The 25,393-nt window shown below is 46.6% G+C and overlaps 1 protein-coding gene across 1 annotated transcript in view; it reads left to right on the top strand.

Moving 5' to 3' along the window:
- Positions 1-24,793, top strand: part of LOC309565028 (transmembrane protein 178B) — a 115,202-nt gene extending 90,409 nt beyond the window's left edge. The window contains exons 3-4 of the mRNA XM_082269763.1: positions 4,370-4,507; positions 23,530-24,793. Coding sequence (XP_082125889.1) covers positions 4,370-4,507; positions 23,530-23,774 — 383 coding nt within the window. The 3' untranslated portion in view covers positions 23,775-24,793. The remainder of the gene's footprint in view (positions 1-4,369; positions 4,508-23,529) is intronic.
- The last annotated feature ends 600 nt before the right edge of the window (positions 24,794-25,393 follow it).

The following is a 25,393-nucleotide window of genomic DNA, read 5'->3' as shown; positions in this document are numbered from 1 at the left end:
CCAGGGTGATTAAAAACCATGTAGGGTCTAATTACCTATAGATTTTTTTTTTTTTTTTGTTAATTTGCAGCAACAAGTTAATGGTGTTGTCTTCTATAAAAAAGCCATTAGAGGGAGAATTTACATATCCATCTGTTCAGTAGCCCGGGGGGGCTGGGAACTTTTGGTCAGGGAGGCAAACACAGCCAACCGGTTCTTCCATAAGAGAAGGACACTAAATACGTACTAGGAACTAGCAGACCACAAATGTTTTCTGCTGATTACTTCCTTTCATACTTGAAGGATGATTGCGGGGGGGGGGGGGGGATATGCTAAAGTTTGTTATATTCTTGTATTTTTCATGTTAATTATAAAAATTTCAATAAAAAAACATTGAAACAAAAAAAAAAAAAAGAGAAGGACACTAATGGGCCATACACACTATAAGATTTTCTGAATACTTTTTCCTTTAGATTTACCAAAACCATATAATATGAGGTCAAACCTAAACACTTTCAATTTGTATGCAATCTGGCAGGCCCTTGCACTACATAGAAAAGGTAAATCTGAAGGAAAAAGTCTTCAGAAAATCTTATGCCCCGTAAACACGTGCAGATCGTCGGCCGAACGATCGGCTGTCTTTTGTCCCCGGGCTGTCGTGTCTGTTGAAAACTGCAAAAGACTGCACACAAATTATGTCCGCCGACTACAGCCGACTGCAGAAGTGATGTCATGTGATGGTTAACTTTCCCTGTATTTTTTCTTTTCTGAGCATGCCCAGTCTTGCAAATCTGCTGTCTGTCGGCCGAATTCTGTATTGACTGGCGAACAATCGGCCGCTCTGGTGTCGGCATACAAAAATTTTAATGCTTGCACGACAGATTCTTTTCGGCCGAAAGTGCGCTGTCGGCTGTCGAAGCATCATACTAACAAGCAGAAAATCGGCCGATCGGTCGTCGGCCGAATCTTTTCGGCCGACAATCTGCACGTGTGTACGGGCCTTAAGTGTGTATGGCCCTTAAAGAAACTGCACAACACAGTGTGTGTCAGGGTACTGCAGTGGTGACCATGGTATAAGGTGTATGCAGTCTTAATGTATGTTTATTCTAACACACCCTTTTACATACAGTGGATATAAAAAGTCTACACGCCCCTGTTAAAATGTCAGGTTTCTGTGATGTAAAAAAATGAGACAAAGATAAATAATTTCAGAACTTTTTCCACCTTTTAATGTAACCTATAAACTGTACAACAAACTGAAATCTTTTAGGTAGAGGTAAGTAAAACTAAAAAACTAAAATAATATGATTGTATAAGTGTGCACACCCTCATAACTGTGGATCATAATTAAGCAATCACATTCAAACTCATGTTATATAGGAGTCAGTACACACCTGCCATCATTTAGAGTGCCTCTGATTTACCCCAAATAAAGTTCAGCTGTTCTAGTAGGTCTTTCCTGACATTTTCTTAGTGACATCCTACAGCAAAAGCCATGGTCCACAGAGAGCTTCCAGAGCATCAGAGGGATCTCATTGTTAAAAGGTACAGGGGTGTGTAGACTTTTTATATCCATGATATATACTGTATGCTTTAAAAAAGCAGGATTTAAGCAGATGAAATACAGTAAAAGGAAGAAGTACTTTTATGAGCTGAACAAAATAGCTCTCTGTGAAAATATAATGGACTCCACTATATAAAATACTTACTTAAAGCCCAACTCTGGGCAAAAAAAAAGTGTTCCCATGTAGTGGGGCTGTGCCACAGTGCATGGGTCAACTGCTCATTTTTGTCTAGGGCAGGGGTCTCAAAACTTTTTACTGTCCTTCAGACTTTAGGGGGCCATAATGTGGCCCTCGGGAGTAAAAAATGTCCTCCAGGAGAGGAATTGTGCCCCATTATGTGGGTCATTGTGCCCCTTTGTTGGAGTCATTGGGAGGAATTGTGCCCCATCATTGGTGTCATTGGGCCCCATTGTTGGTATTAAGAGGATCTGTGCCCCATCGTTGGTGTCATTTGGAGGAATTGTGCCCCATCATTGGTGTCATTGGGCCCCATTGTTGGTGTTAAGAGGGACTGTGCCCCATCATTGGTGTCATTGGGAGGAATTGTGCCCCATCATTGGTGTCATTGGGCCCCATTGTTGGTGTTAAGAGGGACTGTTCTCCATCGTTGGTGTCATTGGGAGGAATTGTGCCCTTCATTGTTGTCAGTGAATATAACAGCACCCCAAGGGCTGGGTAAAATCAAGAAAAGGGCTGCATCTGCCCCCGAGCCGCAGTTTGGAGACCACTGGTCGAGGGGATTGAAGAAAGCTTATACTCACCTGATCCTGCGCTCCACCTGCGAACGGCGCTCCCCCACAATCCAGTGGTGGACTGTTTTTGACGTTCTCACATCCAGAGCAGATCTATGAGAGTGATGATGTTAGAAACAGTCTACCACAAGACCGCTAGACTGGGGGGGGGGGGGGGGCAGGAGCCATAGGGACTGTTCTTGTGCGAGGAGGATTGGAGGATTACGTAAGTATATCTCTGTTCTCCAGTCTCCTAGGCAAAAACGAGAAGTTGACTCACAACCCCACTGCATGGGAAACTTTTTTTGCCCACAGTTGGGCTTTAATCGAACACCATGCCATCACTAAAAATTATCCTTCTCATTTAGCTTTATTTAATAAATGAGAACATCTTCCAGCATTGATTTCCTTTGCAGCTGTCTGCATCTCAGAGCTCATAAAAAAAGTCAGTGTTGGTTGATCACAGGTCTGAACAGGGAGAATAGGAATCTGCCTTAGGTGTAGTCATAGGCGTGCGCACAGGGTGTGCCAGGTGTGCCTGGGCACACCCTAATCACCCAGTGTGGCACAGATTCCCCCTCTGTAGACCCCTGATATTTCACCAAAGCCCCCTAACTGGGTTCTTAAAAAAAAATCAAATTGTAAAAAACTGTAAAAACACACAATAATAAAAATATAAACTGCTGACACCGTCCACTGCCCTACTGACACCAATCTCCGTCTTACTGACACCGTCCATTGCTCTGCTGACCCTGTAAGTATATACAGTATACACATCCACACACACACAAATGTGTTTCAGCTTTGGGGTGCACACCCAAATGCAAAAGCCTGCGCACACCTATGGGTGTAGTCCTTGGTAGAGGATAGCTGGGATGGGAACCTCTTCTTCCTTCACATTGCTCCAGCTATCTCCAGCACTGTGCAGAGCCAAGGTGTCAAACTGGCAGCCTAGTCCTGCAGATTACACTGGAAGAGCATGATTCTCCCGGTGTAACCAGAGGAGCTCTGCTGTCAGTGTGACAGCCGCCAGCTCTGTATCTTGAGCTCTATGTACTCCTGGTAAACGGAGCACAGTAAACCGCTGTCAGTAGCAGTAGAGCTCTATTGATTAGAGAAGGTGAGCTGCTTTCTCCCAATGTTATCTGCTGGACTGAGCTGTCAGGTCGATGGGTGGACAGCCCGCTGTCACTGCTGCACCTCGCACCGTCTTGGCCAGTGCCATCTTAAGAGCATTATAGGCCCCCGGGCAATGCAGTGCACTGGGGCCCTGCCTACACAATCACCCACAAGAATAAAAATGCACATTATCGATAAGGCGATATTTATTGGTACAGCAGTGCCAGGGTATTGACAGCTTCCAAGTTCGGCAGCTGGGTCTGGTGTACACACACACGGATGGGAGTCTGATTCAAATGTCCTGTGTGTGCCTGTTCCCGTGGAGGCGGACAGGCATTCCTGCAGTTGTGGCCTCCCCCTCCATGGACAAAGTGGCCTGACAGCAGCGCAGGGCCGACAGGTGCTTGCCACCTGCTAAGTTCGGCCACGGGATGCACACGGAAATCAGGACAAATGCTTGGCTGGGGAGGGGTCACTGGGCAGGTGGGGCCCCCGGGCAACTGCCCAGCGTGCCCATTCGGTAATATGGCCCTGGTCTTGGCCACTGTTTGTGCTGGTGTGCAATCTCCGTCCATCATAGGTGGGTGGGTCGTACTTTGATATCCATGATTTGGTTGCCAGAAGATCTTGTCCCAGCACTAAGTAGTTATAGAACACCCAGCATGTGACTGTGGCTCTGATTGGGGGTCTAATTTGCGTAGTATCTCCATTTATGGACACCAGCCTAACATACTGGATATTAATTGTACGGGCCTAGGAGGAAAAAAAATCACCCTACACCCAGTCCTCCTACAAAATATGGAACAGCAAATGTAAAGGTTGCATCTATTAAACCTCACAGTAATAACTCTTCTAGCTGAAAATATACAATTTTCTTTAATGCAGAACAGCTGAGTCTGCAGTTTCCCTGTGACTGATAATGCAATGACAATGTACATGCCGTTAACTCTGTGTCTTTTCTCTCCCTCCCCTCAGACCTGCGGCGGATGACAGCTGGCTTCATCGGAATGGCGGTGTCTATCATCCTGTTTGGGTGGCTGATAGGGGTGCTGGGCTGTTGTAAGCAGCATGACCTAATGCAATATGTGGCAGGGCTGCTATTTCTCATGGGAGGTAAGAGTTTTCACTGCTCTCTGGGTCAGCCAGAAGAAGCTAATTATCAGCTATTGACTTGTCTTTTAACAAAGAGATCATAGATGGATGGCAGCTTCTCCAGATGAGCACGGGGGAGGGGGCCCACCGCAGTCAATTATTAAATCCCCTTGGGAGACCATCTTCACAGTTTTACTTGTTACACTGGCTTTTATCCCATTGGCCATTAGTATAGAGAGAAAATATTGCCCCCCCCCCAAAAAAAAAATACAAGATAAATGAAAAACTTTTTTTGTTAAGGTATACAGGGGTGCAGGGGTTACATAAAAATAATCTCTCAACTTTATAAAGTATTTAATATAATAATAAAAAAATAAATTCCCCTCTGCAATATTCACCTTCTCTCCAATGCTCTCCCCTTTAGAAAATCAGCTTGTCCACTAGGTGGCTCTTATCTTTGGGCTCTGGTCAGAGCCCATGCCACCAAGAGCACACCCCCTGGGGTTTTTTTGGGCTTCAAAAGAGGCATATAAGAGAGAGAGAAACATAATCTTGCTCTAACATAAAACATTAGTGAGACCTCATCTTAAAAGAAAGGTATGGGGTTCTTAAAAAAAAAATAATAATTATACTCACCTAGGTGGATGTAGCTTTGGCCTGATGCTGCATCTGTCCCCCACTACTTCCAAGACTGAGAACTGATCGATCAAAGACTGCTGATCACTCAGTCTTCAGTGAGCAGAGAGCCAAGGACTGTTATGGCACTTTTCCACTGCATGGAACCGAACGGTTCGGCTCGCTTTTGCGCTTTTCCACTGCATGGTACGGTGTTGGAACAGTCCGGTACGGTACGGCGGCGCTTTTCCACTACATGGAACCGAACGGTACGGCTCGCTTAAACAGTACCACCTCAGTTGTGGTTCCAAGAGGTCCTTACCGATACCATATCCCACAATCCTTTGCATGCAGCCTTGACTGTTTGTCACTACTAGCCACTGATTGGTCAGAGAATCGTTGTTATCCCACCTACTTACTATGGTGGAAAAGCAAACCGTACCGAACCATTCCAACACCGTACCATGCGATACCATGCAGTGGAAAACCAAACAGAGCCAAGCAGGGCCGAGTGGAGCCGACCTGGTACCTGCAGTGGAAGTGTCATTAGTTACCGGCTCTCTACTCTGTCCCTCCAGCGCTCACTGGAGCAGCTGGCCTAGGCACTCAGCTGCTGATCCAGGAATCTGGATGTATCCTGACTGTGATGTCTGGATCTTTCCAGAGCCTGAAAACCAGTAACAGGACCGCAGAACACACTCCTTTGATCCATAGGAAAAGTAGGGCCAAAAAAGCTTTGCTCCTACTTTTCCTTTAACTATACAGTTTAGTTTATGGTACCAGTTTACATAAAATGAGTTTTGCAGAGCTGGAAATGTTGTGGAGAAAGGCAATTAAAATTTATAAGGATTATGGAGAACTTTGGGTATAACATACAGAAGGCCTCTTTACAGTAAAAGCTGTAAAAATGTGGAATGGTAGATTGTGGGTACAGTGAGTGTTTTTTACACTTAGTTTTGTTGGCATTTTAGTCATAAAAGCATAAAAAAGATAACTGTGGACTAACTGATGATCTGTTAAATCTTATGCACATTTCAAAAGATTAAAATAAGAATAATCTTCCATTACTGTCTGCTGCCTGTGAGGAAGAAAACACACAGTATGCGTACTTACCAACACTATGGTGTCCATATCCCTGCCCATAATCCACATTTCATCAGCCCACTTTCCCCATGGGTGAGCCCGAATCACACCTTCTTTCTGGATGATCCAAACCAGACCCCTCTTCTAAATTTGGGGGAACTGCCCATCACACCCACCCTTTGGGTTGATCCCACCCAGATCCTGCCTCTAAATATGCAAGGACCATCCACTCACAATGAATATCTTTTTGAGTTACTGCGCATGTTCAGTAACCCAAATAGGGTTGAGGCTGTGATTCCAGGACATGGCCCAGGACACGGCATGGGTTGGACTGAGGGCCAAGATGTCAGAGTGTCCCAGAAAATCCAGGTCAGTTGGCATCTATGGTCACTGTCCCGGGTGCACAAGTAACTGATGACCAGCACGTCCAAATGTAAATCAATATATAAGGACAAGTTTGCATGGAAAGTTTTAAATTAGCGCCTGGCCCATGTCCCAGAATCTGTCAATGTTCACTTAACAAGGTATCAGAAATGTATGGAAGAAAAAAAAAAAAAAGAAATGTATGTTCATTCCAGCAGCATGTTAATGTAATTCCGGGTATGTCAGTAATTAGAACACGTCTGTACTGAGAAGTGACACCTAAAGTGAACCTGTGCTTTTCCCATACAAAATAAGAGCTTTACCTAAAGCAGAACAAAAAAGTAGAAAAATGGCAAAAATAGAAGCAAATGCAAAAACGGCATTCAGCATAATAATGCAGTCTTTTCAGTAGCATTAACACAGAAGTTTTCTGTTCAGAGGCGTAACTAGAACCTTCAGGGCCCGAGTGCAAGAAACCATGAAGGGCCCCCCCGGACCCCTGGCCGGGGCCCTTCCCTTCAAGCCCGGGGCTCTTCCCACTGATCCTGGGGCCCTTTACTCTTATTGCGAGGCCCTTTATTATGGTCCCCGCAGTGGGACCCTTTCAAAAGTTCTGCAGTGGGCCCCCTTCCTGCCATCTTGGGGCCTCACCACGGTGGTGGAATGCCAGGGACCGGTCGCAAGTGTGACCTTTGCAATCCTGGAAGTTCACCCACTGGTGTCAGTAGTTTTTATTTTTTGGTTTTTTAAATTGTATTATTTTTTTATCATTTTATTTTATTTTTTACAGTGTCACTGGGTCTCTATTGTGACACATCCCCTGCAGCAGCCAGCAGGAGAGGGGAGGGAGCACAGTGGGGTGGGGTGGGGGGGGAGGCCAGGGGAGCACACAGGGGCCCAGAGACAGCAGAACACAAGTGAACTGGGTAGGAGGAATGGCGGGGGCAGCATACAGAGGAACCAATCTCCTCCATTTTCCTCCTGCAGCTACAGGAGGAAAGAGGAGGATAGTGGTTTCTCTACATGCTTCCCCCGCCGCCCCTCCTATCCAGGTGTACAGGGGAGCCACACAGGCCCCCTTGGAGCATGGGGCCCGATTGCAATTGCAACCCCTGTAGTTATGCACCTGCCTCTGTTCATTCTGCAGTGACAGCAGCATTATCACCCTATAGACAGAGTAGCAGAGTAGTCTAATGCCTCGTACACACGCAACGATTGTTGGCCGACCGATCGGCCGTCTTTTGTCCAGTGTTGTTGTGTTGGTTGGAATGTGCTCTAGACTGCACACACATTTTCTCAGCCAACAAAAACCAACTTCAGAAGTGATGTCATGTGCTGGTTTACTTTCCGTGTGTTTTTTCCTCTCTGAGCATGCCCAGTCTTGCTCATCTGATTTTTGTCTGCCGAAATCTGTACTGACTGACGGAAAATCGGCCGTTCTGTTGACGGCCAACAAAAATTTTATAGCCGACAATCGGCCGATCGGACGTTGGCCGAAAATTCACGGCCAACAATCGTTGCGTGTGTACGAGGCATTAGATAAAAAGCTTGCTTGTCGCTTTACAAAGTCTATCTGAAACGTATTAAAGTGTTACTAAACCCAGGACCCTGCAGTCACTATATCTGGTCTCCTACAGTACACAGAACATGGAAATGCAATTATTTTAGTAAATATAAACTGCTAAATACCTTTTCACATCAGCAGTACATAGCAGTCTTGTGACTTTTTTTTTTTTTTTCCCCAAAACATTTTATTGAAATTAAGCAAAGTGCATAGTAATCGAAACAGGCGTAAAGACCGTAATGTGTACAAACATGCGTTATAACAAACATATCAAACTTATGCAGTAAACAGAACGGTATGAGACAATGTAACTGGAAACGTTAGGGAAGGGTAAGGCACCATAGAGACTCTAACATGAGGTTTATCGTCATCGTAGGGTCATATAATTGAAAGTATCCGTGCAGCCGTGGAGAACTGGGGTACGGGAGCAGGAGACGGGTTGTGGTGAGGCCTCCTGAACTCCGACACCCCCGGTGGGGAACTTGCTGTGTCGGGGGACAGAGGGCACACACCATATACATGCGAGCCCCAGTTATGAGTAATTCGAAATAGGGATACGTGGCGAGGCGGACAGTGGAAGGTAGTGACCTTCGGATGACAGCTGGGGAGCCAGGAGGGGGGAGGGGCATGAAGGGGGGAGGAAAAAAGGGGAAGGAGGGGGAGAGGGAAGGAGGGGAGGAGGGGAAAGGGGGGACAGAAGGAGGTAAGGGAGGAGTGGGGGGGGGATAAAGACCGGTCCCATGAGTGTTGGAAAGGTGGAGTATACCCACCTGAGGTGAAGTACATACGATTGGGGAAATCCGGTGATCAAGTGCCCAGTCTTGTGACTTCTATAAGTCTCTGGCCGAGCACCGGTTAAACTTGTAGGGAGAGTTTTCATTCTCCTCTGACTGTCCTATGGTGCTGCAGGACTCCCGACCCTCTGTCTGGACAGTGCTAATTGGCCCTGTGCTGAAAGAGCAAAGAGAATGTAACAATAAAATCATGTGCAGAGTGGCTCCTATCTACCAACAAGTATGTAGGGAAAGGGTGTCTAATTGGTTGGGTACAGCTGGATTGGACGGGTTAGGTAGGTCCTCATAATACACCAGTAGTCTCCAAACTTTCCAAACAGAGGGTCAGCTTACTGTCCTTCAGACTTTAGAGGGGCCAGACTGTGGCCAGTAGGAGTAAAAAATGTTCTGCCATCAGTGGGAGTAAACAATACCTTATTTTGCGTATAAGAGAAATAATGCCTCATGATTGGTGTCAGCAGAAGGAATAGTGCCACATCATTGGTGTCATTGTGAGGAATAGTGCCCCATCGCTGGTGTCAGCGGGGGGGAATAGTGCCCCATTGTTGGTGTCAGCGGGGGGAATAGTGCCCCATCGTTGTTGTCAGCGGGGGGAATAGTGCCCCATCGTTGGTGTCAGTGGGGGGAATAGTGCCCATCGTTGGTGTCAGTGGGGGAATAGTGCCCCATCATTGCTGTCAGTGGGGGGAATAGTGCCCCATCATTGGTGTCAGCAGGGGGGAATAGTGCCCCATCGCTGGTGTCAGCAGCGGGGAATAGTGCCCCATCGCTGGTGTCAGCAGCGGGGAATAGTGCCCCATCGTTGGTGTCAGCGGGGGGAATAGTGCCCATCGTTGGTGTCAGTGGGGGGAATAGTGCCCATCGTTGGTGTCAGTGGGGGGAATAGTGCCCCATCATTGCTGTCAGTGGGGGGAATAGTGCCCCATCATTGGTGTCAGCGGGGGGAATAGTGCCCCATCGCTGGTGTCAGCGGGGGGAATAGTGCCCCATCGCTGGTGTCAGCAGGGGGGAATAGTGCCCCATCGCTGGTGTCAGCAGGGGGGAATAGTGCCCCATCTTGGTGTCAGCAGGGGGGAATAGTGCCCCATCTTGGTGGCGGGGGGGGGAATAGTGCCCCATCATTGGTGCCAGTGGGGGCGAATAGTGCCCCATCATTGGTGCCGGGGGGGGGGGGAATAGTGCCTCATTGTTGGTGTCAGTGGGATGAATAGTGCCCCATTGTTGGTGTCAGTGGGGGAAATAGTGCCTCATTGTTGGTGTCAGTGGAATAGTGCCCCATTGTTGGTGCCGGGGGGGAATAGTGCCCCATCGTTGGTGTCAGTGGGATGAATAGTGCCTCATCGTTGGTGTCAGTGGGAGGAATACTGCCCCATCGTTGGTGTCAGTGGGAGCAATAGTGCCCCATCGTTGGTGTCAGTGGGAGCAATAGTGCCCCATCATTGGTGTCAGTGGGAGGAATAGTGCCCCATCGTTGGTGGCAGTGGGGGGGAATTATGTCCCATTGCCAATGTCAGTGGGAGAAACAGTGCCTCAAGGGCCAGATAAAGGCAAACAAAGGGCTGCATCCCGCCCTCAGGCCACAGTTTGGAGGCCACTGTATTATCAGTATTGGTAAATCTAAAGTTGATTTACAGTGACTGTATGGCCAGATTGTAAGGAGTATTGTAAATCATAAGTGGGCCTTGCATGGTCTGTTTTAGGTGAACCTGTCACTTGGCACTGCATGTGCACACATCTACCGTTCTGGCAGAATTAATGGTATAGATCAGTCTTTCTCAACCTTTTGGTCCCAGAGGAGTCATTGAAAGAGTTTTCAGTTCTCGGGGAAACCCTTGACAAAAACCAATTAATTGGGAATTTGTGGGAAAAAAATTTCATACAGTGGTGACCAGTTGGAAGAATTCTCCCCTCCAAAGTGATGGTCAGAATTCCACCCTTACAGATAGAGAAAGATCATTGGAGTCGTGCTGCTGACTCTTCCAAATGGAATTGGCTTTGAAACGATGCAGACACCATCAAATGGGAAGTCAAGGAGCCACATCTCAATGAACCCCTAGCAACCTCTGGAGCAGAGATCCTCAAACTACGGCCCTCCAGCTGTTGCGGAACTACACATCCCATGAGGCATTGTAAAACTCTGACATTCACAGACATGACTAGGCATGATGGGAATTGTAGTTCCCGAACAACTGGGGGGCCATAGTTTGAAGACCCCTGCTCTAGAGGAAGCCTGGGGTTTCATGGAACCCTGGTTGAGAATGGCTGTTATAGAGAAAGGAACTTTAAAAACATATAGGAAGGAATGACATGCAATTAGAAAACTCATCCACAAAGTCATGTGTCTGGTAGTAATACTGCAGATCAGCCTGCCAAATGTCTTGGTTTTCACTTCAGCCCCCTCTACCACCATACATACACACGGCTCTGGAAAGTCTAACACCTCCTTCAAGCCCAACACTGCCTGAATTCTCTGTTCTCAAGGCAACAGTGGATGCTGCCAAGGAAGTCTTGAGATCCAGATAATGATTGGTGGCAAATTAGAGGTCAGGGAAAAGGGTACAAATCAGGTCAATTCTGAAATTAATAGAACAAAGTGGGGGGAACAGCGGGGTCCCAGTGTATGACCTGAAATTTGTGAAAAGTCTGCAGGAATCTGGACAGGTTGGGGAATATCAGTATGCAAATCATTTAGCAGATAAAACATTTTAATGACCTGTATTTTAATTGAGCAGTCAGCCATTTGCCTTTAAAAAAAGTGTTTACAGATATATTAATGATAGGCGTAGGTCTGTGTAATGGCCGGGAAGAGCCACTTCGCTCTCCACCTATTCTTCCAGCAGTGTCGCTGGGGGGGCAAAAATGTGACCTTCTTACATAATCTTATTTTTTCTTTATTTTATTTTAAAGATCATTAAAAGATCATTTTGATGTACATAATCTAACCACTAAGTGCATATAATTAAAGCGCACCTGAATTTTACACTTTTAACCACTTAAGCCACGGAAGATTTTACCCCCTTCCTGACCAGGAGGTTTTTTGCAATTTTTTTTTTTACTGCGTGACTTTAACGGACAATTGCACGGTCGTGCGACGCTGTACCTAAACGAATTTGACGTCCTTTTTTTCCCACAAGCAGAGCTTTCTTTTGGTGGTATTTGATCACCTGTGCGATTTTTACTTTTTGCGCTATAAACAAAAAAAGAGCGTAAATTTTGCAAAAAATAACAATATTTTTCAAATTTTTTTATACGAAATTCCCCCCCAAAAAATGTAAAAATCTAAATTTTTTAACATTTTTGGCCAATTTGTTTTCTGCTACATATGTTTGGTAAAAAAAAAATCGCAAAAAGCGTATTTTGATTGGTTTGCGCAAAAGTTATTGCGTTTACTAACTAAGGGAAAGATTTTTGTAATTTTTATTGTTTTTTTTTTAACGAGTAATGGCGGCGATCTGCGATTTCTTTTTTTTTTTGCGGGACTGCGACATTGTAGCGGACAGATCGGACCCTTGACTGACATTTTTGACACTTTTGGGGTTACCAGTGGCATTTCTACAGTAATCAGTGCTATACATATGCATTGTTACTGTAAAATTACACTGGCAGTGAAGGGGTTAACTTTTTTGAGAGGGAGGGGTTATGTGTGTCCCTAGGGGCGTGATTCTAACTGTGATTGGCTTTGGTTTGAGGTGTAGGAACAGTGATCAACGGCAGAGGCATAACTAGAACCTTCAGGGCCCCGGTGCAAGAAACCATGAAGGGCCCCCCCGGACCCCTGGCCGGGGCCCTTCCCTTTAAGCCCAGGGCTCTTCCCACTGATCCTGGGGCCCTTTACTCCGCTTGCGGGGCCCTTTATTGCGGTCCCACAGCGGGTCCCTTTCACAAGTTTTGCAGTGGGCCCCCTTCCTGCCATCTTGGGGCCTCCCCACGGTGGTGGAATGCCAGGGCCCAGTTGCAAGTGTGACCTTGGAAGTTCACCCACTGGTGTCAGTAGTTTTTTATTTTTTGGTATTTTAATTGTATTATTTTTTATCATTTTATTTTATTTTTTTACAATGTCACTGACTATGACTCTGTACATTTAGAGAAGCAAGGAGTTGGTAAATTACATATTTACCGACCCCCTCCTGGTTCTCTATTGTTACACATCCCCTGCAGCAGCCGGCATGAAAGGGGAGGGATCACAGTGGGGTGGGGGTTGGGGGGACCAGGGGAGCACACAGGGGCCCAGAGACAGCAGAACACAAGTGAACTGGATAGGAGGAGTGGCGGGGGCAGCATACAGAGGATCCAATCTCCTCCATTTTCTTTCTGCAGCTACAGGAGGTAAAAGGAGGACAATGATTTCTCTACATGCTGCCCCCGCCTCCCCTCCTATCCAATGTCGGGTCCCCTGGAGCATTGGGCCCGGTTGCAATCGCAACCCCTGTAGTTACGCCCCTGATCAACGGTCCTACATAGTAGAACTGTATGATCACTGTTTCTACACAGGGGAGAATGACAGGCGGCTTGTTTACATCAGCCGTCTGCCTTTCTCCCTCTGCACCGACGATCGCCGAGTGACCGGCGGACATCGGGTCCGCTGGTCACACGCGCGGGGGGGGGGGGGTCCGTTAACGCGCGCTTGCTCCCTAGACCCTCACAGGCTAGCGACGTGCGGCAGTCGGCAAGTGGTTAATGATAGGCGTAGGTCTGTGTAATGGCCAGGAAGAGCCACTTCGCTCTCCACCTATTCTTCCAGCAGTGTCGCTGGGGGGCAAAAATGTGACCTTTTTACATAATCTTATTTTTTCTTTATTTTATTTTAAAGATCATTAAAATATAATTTTGATGTACATAATCTAACCACTATGTGCATATAATTAAAGCGCCCCTGAATTTTACTCTTTTAAAAGTGTTGCTGCTTTTTTTTTTACATAATAATCAGAACCCTTGTAGTGGGCGCCTCTCTGATTTGATTTCACTGTGATACTGGGGCCTAGTATTGGGCTTGCTAACTGCCATTTTTCACTGAGACTGCTTTAGTGGCCACTAAGGGCTCTTCCACACCAGTGGGCATGTGTTACCATGCACATAACACGCTCCCAGTTGTGTGCCCTGTGCACACATGTAGACAGTATATTAACACAGAGCAACCGTAGGTGTTTATTATTCAGGCTCCGTTTTCTGCTTTTAATGCTGCATACCTTTTGTGGTCTCTTCCCTCACTGCACATCTACCAGACTGGATCTCTCTGTCTGAAAACTCGCGAGGTCGCATACGACCGGGGTCTCGGCCCAAGTTGCAGCATTCCTCCTGGCTGACAGCCCCCCATTTGGATGGAGAGGGGTTCTGTATGGAGCGGTGCCCACCTGGTTCCTCATATGGTGAGTAGCTGTCCCCCTTCTCCCCCTGGAGGGTTTTGGGGTCGATGTGGGCCCCTCCTTGCGATGGCCAAACCCCCCGGTTCCCCTTCCACCCCCTTGCTGAGTCCCTCACCTGCCCCCCCTCCCCTCCACATAAGCTGGGGCTGTTTGGGTGGTCCAGCCACTGTTCTTGGGGTGGGGGCAGGGCACTTACTAGTGATGGGGGCAGGGGGGGTGCGCCACCGGCGACCGAACGATCAACTGTGCAGGGGGGGTTGTACCTGGTGGGGGCTCCTGCCAGGGCCCCCCATCTTGCCTGGATCTGTCCTTGAGGCCTGGTCTCCCTCCTGGGTCCCTGTATGCCTCATTGCCTGCCATTTTGTTGTAACCCGTTTATTTCTATTCACGGCAGCCATGTTTGTGTAGTCCAGCGGCCATTTTGCTATGGTTTGCCATTGAAAATAGCGGCGGCGATTTCGGCAGTGGGAGCCCCTCCTCATCCCCTGGTGCTGACTCTTGGATCATTTTATTTCCTGATTGCTGCATTTGTAGTGCATTATCCTGGTGGCTGCAGGCACTTGTTTCTGCGGAGGGTGAGTCTGGTGGGGCCCTCTCCCTCTCTGCTGAGGATCGCTTGGTGCTTTGTGCCTGGCGACCAGGTGGTGCTGTCAGCACGGTGGGGGTTGTCCCTGGTGACTCATGGAGTATTTGGAGCACATTTCCCCACCTGATCCCCTCTCTGAGGCTGCAGGTCCTTCTGGGTCCCAACCATCCATCCATGCACTGACAGCGGTCCTGGAGTCCCTTGTGTCCTGGGTGGAGGTGGCTTTCGGGGGATGGGCTAGCAAAAAGCACCCTCTGCCTTCCCCTCCCTCATCTGTCTCATCAGATATTGTATCTGATTCGGCCACCGTGGACGTGACACACCCTGCTGGGTCTCCAACCACTCGCCTGGAATCCTCTGATAGTGAGGATGATTCCTCCACGTCTGCGACCTCGCACAAAAAGGCGCTGGTGGATGCACTGATTGTATCTGTGCGTAAGACCCTAAAGATGGAGGACGCAGCTAGAGATGTGCAGGTACCCTTTGGCATTCACAAGCCATCCAGGGTGGCAAAGTTGTTTCCTTTCCCTGCCTATTTTGACAGAATTGTCGCTAAAGAGTGGGGACAACCAAAGCGTCCCCGTGGGGTTCCTAAACGCTTTACTAGGCATTATTCCTATAAGGAGTCCCTTGAGAAGTGGACAAGCCACCGGTGGTGGACCCTCCGGTTTCCAGAAGGAAACCGTGACTCCGGTTGAAGAGTCCCTGGCCTTTAAGGATCCAGCTGACTGGAAAGCGGAGGCTGTGGCCCACAATATGTATTTACCATTGCCCTAGTGTCGCAAACTCTGAACGAGTGGGCTTAGCTCTTACGCAGTGACACGGAGGGGGAACAGCTCCCCCCTGCCTTTGCCGAGCTGGTGGACCAGCTGGTCCAGAGGCTGCAGTTTATCTGTGATGCCTCTTTGGATGCGGCTCCCCTGACGTCTGTCTGTTTTGGCAGTCGTCCTTTGGCGTGTCTTTTGGCTCAAGTGCTGGTCTGCAGATCAGACTTCAAAAAAAGCTACCCTGGATGACATCATTAAAGGACTTTTCTTCTGCAGGCTACCAAGGGCAAGGAACCTCGTCTCAGATGTGGGCCTTCCTTCTTAGCTCATAAGACATTTTTTCGTCTCTCAGGGTCAACTGACAAGGGCTCAAAGCCTTTTGGGGCCTCTTCAGGAGGATGCAAACGAACCTGGTCTGGCAAGCCAAAATTGGGCTTCTCCAGACCAGTGGACAAGGCTCCTTCAGCATGAAGGTACCCCCTCACCCATATGGGGGGTGGGGGGATGTCTTCGCTGGTTTCTGGATCCGTGGACTTCCCTGGTGCAAGGCAAATGGGTCCACTAACTCATTCAGACCGGCTACAAGATCAAGTTTCGCCCTGGCAAGGTTTTTTTCCTTCCAACTTGCGCCTGTGCCCAGACCGCTTACAGGGTCTGTTTGGGGCGGTACAAGACCTGTTCCTTCAAGGGGTGACTGTGAACCGGTTTAAGTAAAAAACATGAAAACTTCTGAAGTTGGACCCAGGACAGTCTCCAGGAAGAAAGGAAAAGGGCGTCCAATACTGGACCTCGAGGCGCTCAACTTCTTTGTGCTGGTAGAGAAGTTTAGAATGGAATCCATTCGAAGGGTGGTGGCATCCCTGCGTCGGGGAGATTTCCTCGCCTCTATCGATATCAAGGATGCCTACCTTCACATTCCAATATGTGCCAGTCACCAGCGTTTTCTCCGATTTGCTGTGGGAGAGGAGCATTATCAGTTTGTGGTGTTACCCTTTGGTCTCTCCTCTGCTCCTCGGGTCTTCACAAAAGTGTTAGCCCGGGGCTAGCTTTGCTACCCCAACAGGGGATCATGGTACTTTGCTACTTTGACAATCTCCTTCTGTGAGCAGAGGCCCCCTCTGCTCTGGTGGAAAACCTGGAGATCACAATATGAACTCTGTGGGAGTTTGGCTGGATTCTGAATTTTCAGAAGGCTGCTCTGGCCACGAAGCTGGACTATCTGGGCCTGACTCTGGACTCGGCTTCAGCCAGAGTGCTCCTTCCTCTTGACAAACTCCAGACATTGCAGGCTGCAATTCGCCTCCTGCTGTCCAACAGATGGTTGTCCCTCCAGACTTGCATGCGGGTGCTGGACTTGATTGTGTCTACCTTCGAGGGGGTTCCAATTGCACAGTTCCATACGAGCTCCCTGCAAGGGACATTCTGGCCAAATGCGACAAGACTCCGCAGTTTCTGGACAATCAGATCCAGCTGATGGTGGCTTCGTTCTCCGCCGCTTCAGCTGGGAAAATCCTTCCTCCCCTAGTATTGTACAGTGGTCACCACGGATGCCGGCTGGGGAGGCATCCACGGCAAGCATTCTGCTCAGGGGATCTGGATGCTGGAAGAGTCCAGATTACCGATCAATGTCTTGGAACTCTGAGCAATCAAACTGTGTCTGGATCATTGGACAAATCGTCTTCAGGGTTGTCCAGTGCCCATTTAAGGGGGCACAAGAAGTGTCCTGGTGGCTCTGGAGTACATGTTAAAATTACTAAATCATGTTATTTTAAGTTAAAAGTACCTGTGCTTGCCCTGAATATAAAACGGCTGCTCTCACGCGATACTGGGAAGCATGGATCGCATGGTGTTTAGTTACCCAAAGAAATATGGGTGCTTCACGTAAGAGATTGAAGAAAAATTGGATTTTTGACTTAGTAAAATCCATTTCTCTGACTTTTGACAGACACAGCTCCTGGTATTCATATCCATTGGGTTATACTGCCCCCTACAGGAGTAGGACACTAGGCAGAAAATATTTCTGGCTACACCAATGAGCAGTCCCAGGGGGTATACTCCCTCTCTCTGCTATAGCCACTCAGTTTTGTTACAAGCAGTGTCAGGAGAATAATAACTCCACAGAGGGGTGGGTGCTGTGTCCATCAATGAACGAAAGAGACAATTGGATTTTCTGTAAAATCCATTTCTCAGATTTTTTATTTTTTTTTTATTGGCTATGTTTTATAGCAGAAAGTAAAAAATAGAATTGTCACTCTTTTTTTGTTTATATTGCAAAAAATAAAAACCGCAGAGGTGATCAAATACCACCAAAAAAAAAGCTCTATTTGTGGGAAAAAAAGCACATCAATTTTATTTGGGTACAGCGTCGCATGACCGTGCAATTGTCAGTTAAAGTAACAGTGCCGTATCGCAAAAAAATGGCCTGGTTATTAAGGGGGTAAAACCATCCAGGTCCAACTCTTTCCTTTACAGTCACTTAAGCTTTGAAGGGTGTGTGTTGGGGACTAGACTAACAGAGTGCAAAGGTAAGGGAATGTGAAAAGTGGTCACCCAGCAGTGGTCCCTGCAAAAAAAAAAATGGACTGTTAGGCCCAAGCTAAATAGAAGAATTTTTGGTAAATCAATATCGCTTACAAAATCACTAGCGAATCATTTGTAAGAGTAACGAAGAGTAGCTTCACAGATCGAACAAAAATGGCTCCCTAAAGTGTAAACTACAAATGTATTATGTAGCAGCGATGACTCTTCTGTGATCGCACAATGCTCCAATTGTGTTTGATTGATCACTACTCAATGTTATTACATGCTTCTGTAGCTTACTCTATAGAGGCCCATTTCTTCCAGCTGTGTAGTGATCTATCGCTAGCGATTTTTACTGGCATAATTAGGCTACTAAAAATCTCCTGTATAGCTCTAGCCTTATAGAAGAACTATAGGCAAAACTTTTTTTTCATTTTTGAATAGAGTCATGGAGGGTTATAACCCCTGTCAGTTTTTTTTTTCATCATCTGTGTCCCATTGCAGGGATTTCCCTTCACTTCCTGTCTCATAGCCAAACAGGAAGTGGGCGGAAATCCCTGCAAATTAAGGGAATCCCTTGGGGACCCCCAGGTCACTAGAACCAGTGTCCTCATTGGAAGATTTCCCTTCTATTACTTTTCTGGGGACAACCCGAAATGTTGTGATTTACTTTTACTTTTGTAGCAGGTTTTCCAGGCATTGGGCCTGAGGTGGGTCTGCCATTGTTAACACTCCCAGCACATTTGAGCTGTATCTCCAGGTGTGAGAACTGAGACAATGACAATTCCGGTATCTTTGGTTTGTGTGTTTTATTATATTTTGGGGATAGGAGAAGGGAATGAGTGGGATACTCCTCAACTAGGTACAATTTTGGGACTCTTCTAGCAAAAATGCCGCCTAGCGCTGTCTCGATGCTAGCCAATGCTTCCTGACGCTTGGATATACTGTAACACTGAAAACTGTGCTGGAACCTCGACTTTAATGCAGAAGATCCAGGACTGTAAAACACTTGACTCCTGACACTGCTTTGCTTAATGCCTCGTACACACGCAACGATTATCGGCCGACCGATCGGCCGTCTTTTGTCCAGTGTTGTTGTGTTGGTTGAAATGTGCTCTAGACTTGCACTGTACTTTTGTTGGCCAACAAAAACCAACTTCAGAAGTGATGTCATGTGTTGGTTTACTTTCCGTGTGTTTTTTCTTCTCTGAGCATGCCCAGTCTTGCTCATCTGATTTTTGTCTGCCGAAATCTGTACTAACTGACGAACAATCGGACGTTGTGGTGACGGCCAAGAAAAATTTTATAGCCTGCACACCAGATTTTATTCGGCCGAAAAGTCGTAGTCGGTTGTCGAAATCATCATACTAACAAGCCGAAAATCGGCCGATCGGACGTTGGCCGAAAATTCACGGCCAACAATCGTTGCGTGTGTACGAGGCTTAAGTCACTGAGTAGCTCCCTCCAGCCCTGCGCTGGCTTGAGGTAGCTCCTTGTAAATTCCTGTGCCGCTGCAACTCTCAACTGGTACACTCCACACTGTACAATGATTCTTCAGGGCCCAAACTGCAGGTACCCCCTCTAATACTTCAGGGTCCCCCGACTAGGCACCCTCTTTACAGCTAGCTGACTCTTGGATCCCAGAACCTTCTCCGGAGTGGTCCCCTCTGACACTCTGCTCCCGCCAAAGACGCTGAATCATGCACTCCCCTCAAACTTATACCCACTCCCAGAATCCTCTGCAGCACAATCTGCCTTCTGGGGTAGTTACAAGCCTGAATGTGTCCTTGATTGGGTTTCCTCCACTGCCCTATGAGAAACCTCTCACATGGCCAGTGGGGAGACTCCCCCCTCAGCAGACACACCTGAGAGCCATGACACCCTGACCAAAAAGAAATCATGGCCCTGCTGTTAGGCAGACAAGGCCCATTATGCATTTACCTAGCTCCTACCTGAAGGGTGCTACACTTTTATTGATAATGGTAAACAGGACAAATAGAGAGAGGGGGGGGTCTCCCTAATAGAGGCACAGACAGCAATAAATACTGACAAGGGCTCTAATCTCACTCCACTCTATCCGAAACCCCCCCAAAAAAATGTTGTCTTTATACTTTTACCCACTTCTGGACAGGAAGGATTTACCCCCTAATGACCAGGCCATTTTTTTGCGATACAGCACTGCGTTATTTTAACTGAAAGTTGCGCGGTCGTGCGACGCTGTACCCTAATAATTTATGTCCTTTTTTTCCCAGAAATAGAGCTTTCTTTTGGGGGTATTTGATGACCCCTGCGATTTTTATTTTTTTGTGATTTTTATTTTTTGCACTATAAACAAAAAAAGAGTGATAATTCTGAAAAAAAAAAAAAAAACTATTGAATTTTTTACTTTCTGCTATATAACATTCCCAATAAAAAAAAATAAAAAGCGAATTTTTTTTCATAATTTTAGGCCAATTTGTATTCTGCTACATATTTTTGATTATAAAAAATCCCAATAAGTGTATTTTGATTGGTTTGCACAAAAGTTATCGTGTCTACAAACTAGAGGAAAGATTTGTCATATTTTTTATCATGTGAAAATAAATGATTATGCCGAATAAAGAAAATGAATGCAGCCACCATATTTAAAGTAGAACTTTAGGCAAAACTTTTTTTTTTTCTTTTTCATTTATCCAAACTAGAAAAAAAAAAAGTTTTGCCTTTAGTTATACTTTAAAGAATCATAAGCTGCAATATAGATTTGTTTTTTGGTTTCGATATGCTTTAGCCCCGGTTCACACTAGGGCGACCTGTGAGGCGACCTGGTCGCCTCACAGGTCGCCGCAGGTCGCCTCCCATAGGAAAGCTGCGGACCCGTTCTAATAGGAGCGACACAAGTCGCTCCGACCTAGAAAAAGGGTCCGGAGCTTCTTTGGGGCGACCAGGAGGCGACCGCCATAGACTTCAATGTTATGAAGTCCGTGGCGGCCGCTCCGAGGTCGCGGCGCGCTGCTCGCACCGCGATCTCGGAGGTCGCTCCTATGTGAACCGGCGCTTAGGGCTCTTTCACACGGGCGTTCCGTATGTCCGTTTTTCATCCTATCTATTTGCGGATGAAAAACGGACATAATGTATCTCTATGTAAATACGGATGTCAGCGGATGATCATCCGCTGACATCCGTTTTTCGTCCTTTCCTTTCAGTTCAGTTTTTTGGAACGGAAGAGAAACCTATTTTTTCTTCCGTTCAAAAAACGGAACGGACGCAAAAACGGATGTCAGTGGTGTCATCCGCTGACATCCGTATTTACATAGAGATACATTATGTCCGTTTTTCATCCACAAATGGATGGGATGAAAAACGGACAGACGCACCGGATGACAGAAGTGTCATCCGTGTCCGTTTCAAAAAAAAAAAAAAGGACCTGATCGGGCAAAAAAAACTGAACGCCCGTGTGAAAGAGCCCTTAAGCTGGCCATACACAGCCCTGCTGACACCACCCAGCTTAACTACTTCAGGTCCGCCCTATAGCAGTTTTACTGCTGCTGCAGGGCACCACCTGTGCGCCGGATCACGTATATACATGGGATCCAGCTCTTCTGGTTAGGGGGATCGCTCCTGCTGTAATCACACACACAGTGAGAGCCCAGCTGCGGGTACTGCGGACTCGATCGAACAGAGGCAAAATGTAAACAAGGCAGATCGCCATTCTGACAGGAGGGAAGGCATGCAACTTTTGCACAAAGCAATCCATAAACACTTATTGGAAAACATTTTTTAACCATAAATATGTAGCAGAACACATATTGGCCTAAATTTATGAAGAAATTAGATTTTCTCTTTCGTTCGACGGACACAGCACTCCATAAATCATAACTACTGGGTTATATTACCTCCTCCAGGAGTAGAACTAGACAGAACAAAAAAACACCTGGCTACGCCCATGGGCCGTCCTGAGCTGGTATTTAAACCCCCCCCCCCCTTCTCTGCTCTAGGTAATCAGTTTAATAGAAAGCAGTATTAGAAGTATCAGAACTCCATAAAGGGGTGGGTGCTGTGTGCGTCGATGAACTCAGAGAAATGGATTTTACAATAAGAACAAAAACCCATTTTTTTCTTTTTTGGGTGTGTTTTATAGCAGAAAGTAAAAAAAAAAAAAAAAAATTATATATATATATATTTTCGAAATGGTTGTTTTTTTTTTTTTGATAGCGTAAAAAAATAAAAAAATGCAGAGGTGATCAAATACCAACAAAAGAAAGCTCTATTAGTAGGAAAAAAAGGACATCAGTTTTATTTGGGTACAGTCTCGCACGTCCGCAAAATTGTCAGTTAAAGTAATGCAGTGCCGTATTGCAAAATATGGCCTGGTCACGAAGGGGGGTAAATCTTCTGGAGGGCAAGTGGTTCACAAACTTTGGTTGTGGATTAATAGAAGCCGGCTAGAAAAAAAAAAAAAGCCGTAGTAACATTGACTACTGCCAATCAGCTGCAGTCACTGTTTGGGTATTCTGGGTATTCTGACCGCTGCAGGTGCCGAGTGTCAGAATACAGTAGCTGGCATGGGGGAGATTGCTCACCGGTAATACCCCTATCCATACTAAATAGTGTGGAGGGATAAATCTCCCCATGCCAGCTACTGTATTCTGACACTCAGCACCTGCAGCAGTCAGAATACCCAATCAGTGATTGCTGCGATATCGGCACTTAGGCTGCATTCACATGTCAGCGTATTGATTGCGGGCAGAATCGCCGCGATTCCGCCCGCGATACGGAAATCATTGCAAATCTCGGGACACCTGTGCGTTGCCCGTGATTTGCAATAGCACCCCAAACGCTGTGCGATGTTGCCGCGATTTCCGCCTGCCGAATCGCGGTAACATCGTGCAAAAAAAAATTGCGGGAGGCATTACGCCCAAAAAAAGTACAAGAGCTTCTTTGGAGCGTAATGTGTCCCGCAATTTTTTTTGCGCGATGTTACCGCGATTCGGCAGGCGGAAATCGCGGCAACATCGCACAGCGTTTGGGGTGCTATTGCAAATCACGGGCAACGCACAGGTGTCCCGCAATTTGCAATGATTTACGGATCGCGGCGATTCTGCCCGCGATCAATACGCTGACATGTGAATGCAGCCTTACTGTAGCTCAGGTAAGTAACGCTGTCTATTCCATATATGCGCGGAAACCATTATTGCAGGCAGCATGTTTTTCTTGTGCCAAGATTTCATCTTTAAAGCCTTTAAACATATGGCAGTGCTAAGGGATGTAATAATGTGCTACATACAGTTACCATAGCAACCAATCAAAATTCAGTTTACATAAAAATCACTTTGCATTAGTTATAGTTTTACAAAAAAAAAGAAAAAAAAGAAGAAGAGGTATCATTGCCTTTCTGTTTTCTCTTTTCAGGAACTTGCTGCATTATCTCCCTCTGTACCTGTGTAGCCGGCATCAATTTCGAGCTGTCACGATACCCGCGCTCGGTATACGGTTTACCCGAAGACATCAGCCACGGGTATGGCTGGTCCATGTTCTGTGCCTGGGGTGGGCTGGGACTCACCCTCCTCTCCGGATTCCTCTGCACCTTGGCACCATCCCTCAGTGCTTCCCAGTCTGCCGTCCACAAGCCACGGCAAGAAAACGGAGCCGTGTGACCGAGAAAAGCGGGAGCAGACGTGACCAGCCGCCGCCCCCCCAAAATCCCGAAAAAAAAGAAACCTTAAAAACTACAAAAAAGGACACACACTATCAGACTGAGGCACCCGTATCCTGCTGAGGAAGTTGTCCTGTTCAACTTGTGTTTGGTCTGACCGTGTGGTTTGCTTGTGATAAGTTGCTGAAGTTTGAACCTCATGTTAGCGGAAATAAAAAGGGAACTGTGGGACAGTGCGAAACGGGGGACATGTTGTACACCGAATGGGACAACCCATCGCTTTTTGGTGTTTGGACTTGCAAGAGAAGTTGGGCTGCAAGAGAAGTTGAAAGGGTTGAAGGGATAAGGACATCCATCAGATGCAGACGTCAGAATTTCGAGAAGATTCCAGTCTGTAACTTCTACAGAAGCTCCATTGTACAGAGACGTTATTGAGTATGGAGCGATCCGCAGTGTTTGGGGAATTTTATATTCAGACACACATACATACACACATACACCTATTTAAATATATATACGTATAAAAACAGGTAACCAATTTTTACATGTTTTATTACTATCCACAAAAGCAAAGATCACACATTCATAATTAATTCCCTACTCCATTTCCGTTCTAAATTCCACCCAGAGTGCAGTGCCATGGCACTCAGCAGGGACTTGGTGACATTAAAAAGCATATACGTAGACTTCCTGCCGTGCCTTCAAGTAGGTCCCATGAACCTACGACTGACTCAGGCTCCACCAGAGATGCTATGGGAGGAAATAATAATATATACATTGCGATAACAGGGCACTCAAAGCAGACACATCATGACCAGATGGTCCAGGTATTGTAAATGACCGATTATGCCACGGGGGGGGGGGGGGGTTGTGAGTTCAGAAGGTTAAAAAGGGGGAGGTGGGAATTTTTAGTGGTTCCAGATCACCTTGCTGGGGTGATGTGATGTCATGTACATGTGGTCCCATCACAACTTATAAAAAGCACATAATAAAAATTGTTTATTGGCGTTTTTAATACAATTACTGTATGCCAAGTATTTATTTCATTTGTTGAGTTCATTAAGCACTTAAAGCGGAGTTCCGGCCCCATTACCTTTAACGAAAAATACCCCTATAATACTAATCCATCGCCCTTTACAGAACCGCTATTCTCAGACTTTCAAGGTGTACGGTATTGGATTTTAGTCAAAATCTTACTTTTAAAAACGCTGTCTGAGTGCGGCCATCTTGGATGTGGGCATCTGAAGCCGCAGTGTAATCTGCTGCGTCCTTCTTCCTGATTCCAGGGAGTGTTGTGGGAGTTCTTCCTGATTCCAGCCTCCTGGGAGTGATGACAAACAGCTCCCAGGATGCAATGCAAAGGCGGAAGTGATGTCAGTGGTCGTGGCCACAGAGGAGGAAGTACAATCAAAAAAGCCCTGAAAATAAGGTAAGGGACCCCCGAAAAAAATTTGAAAATGCCCAATTGTTGGATCAGCATAGCGAGCACTCCAGGAATCACTAAAGTTGCAAACTAGGCCGGAAATCCGCTTTAAAGCAGTTGTAAACCACTGGTGGTATAAAAAAAAAAATCCTGCAAGGCATGTTCAGATGGCATTAATTTTCAATGGAACCTAAAAA

The sequence above is a fragment of the Pelophylax lessonae genome, assembly GCF_965119305.1.
Source record: "Pelophylax lessonae genome assembly, chromosome: 10".
Lineage (NCBI taxonomy): Eukaryota > Metazoa > Chordata > Amphibia > Anura > Ranidae > Pelophylax > Pelophylax lessonae.
The sequence above is the reverse complement of the archived record's forward strand: the minus strand, read 5'-3'. Positions and strand labels throughout refer to the sequence as shown.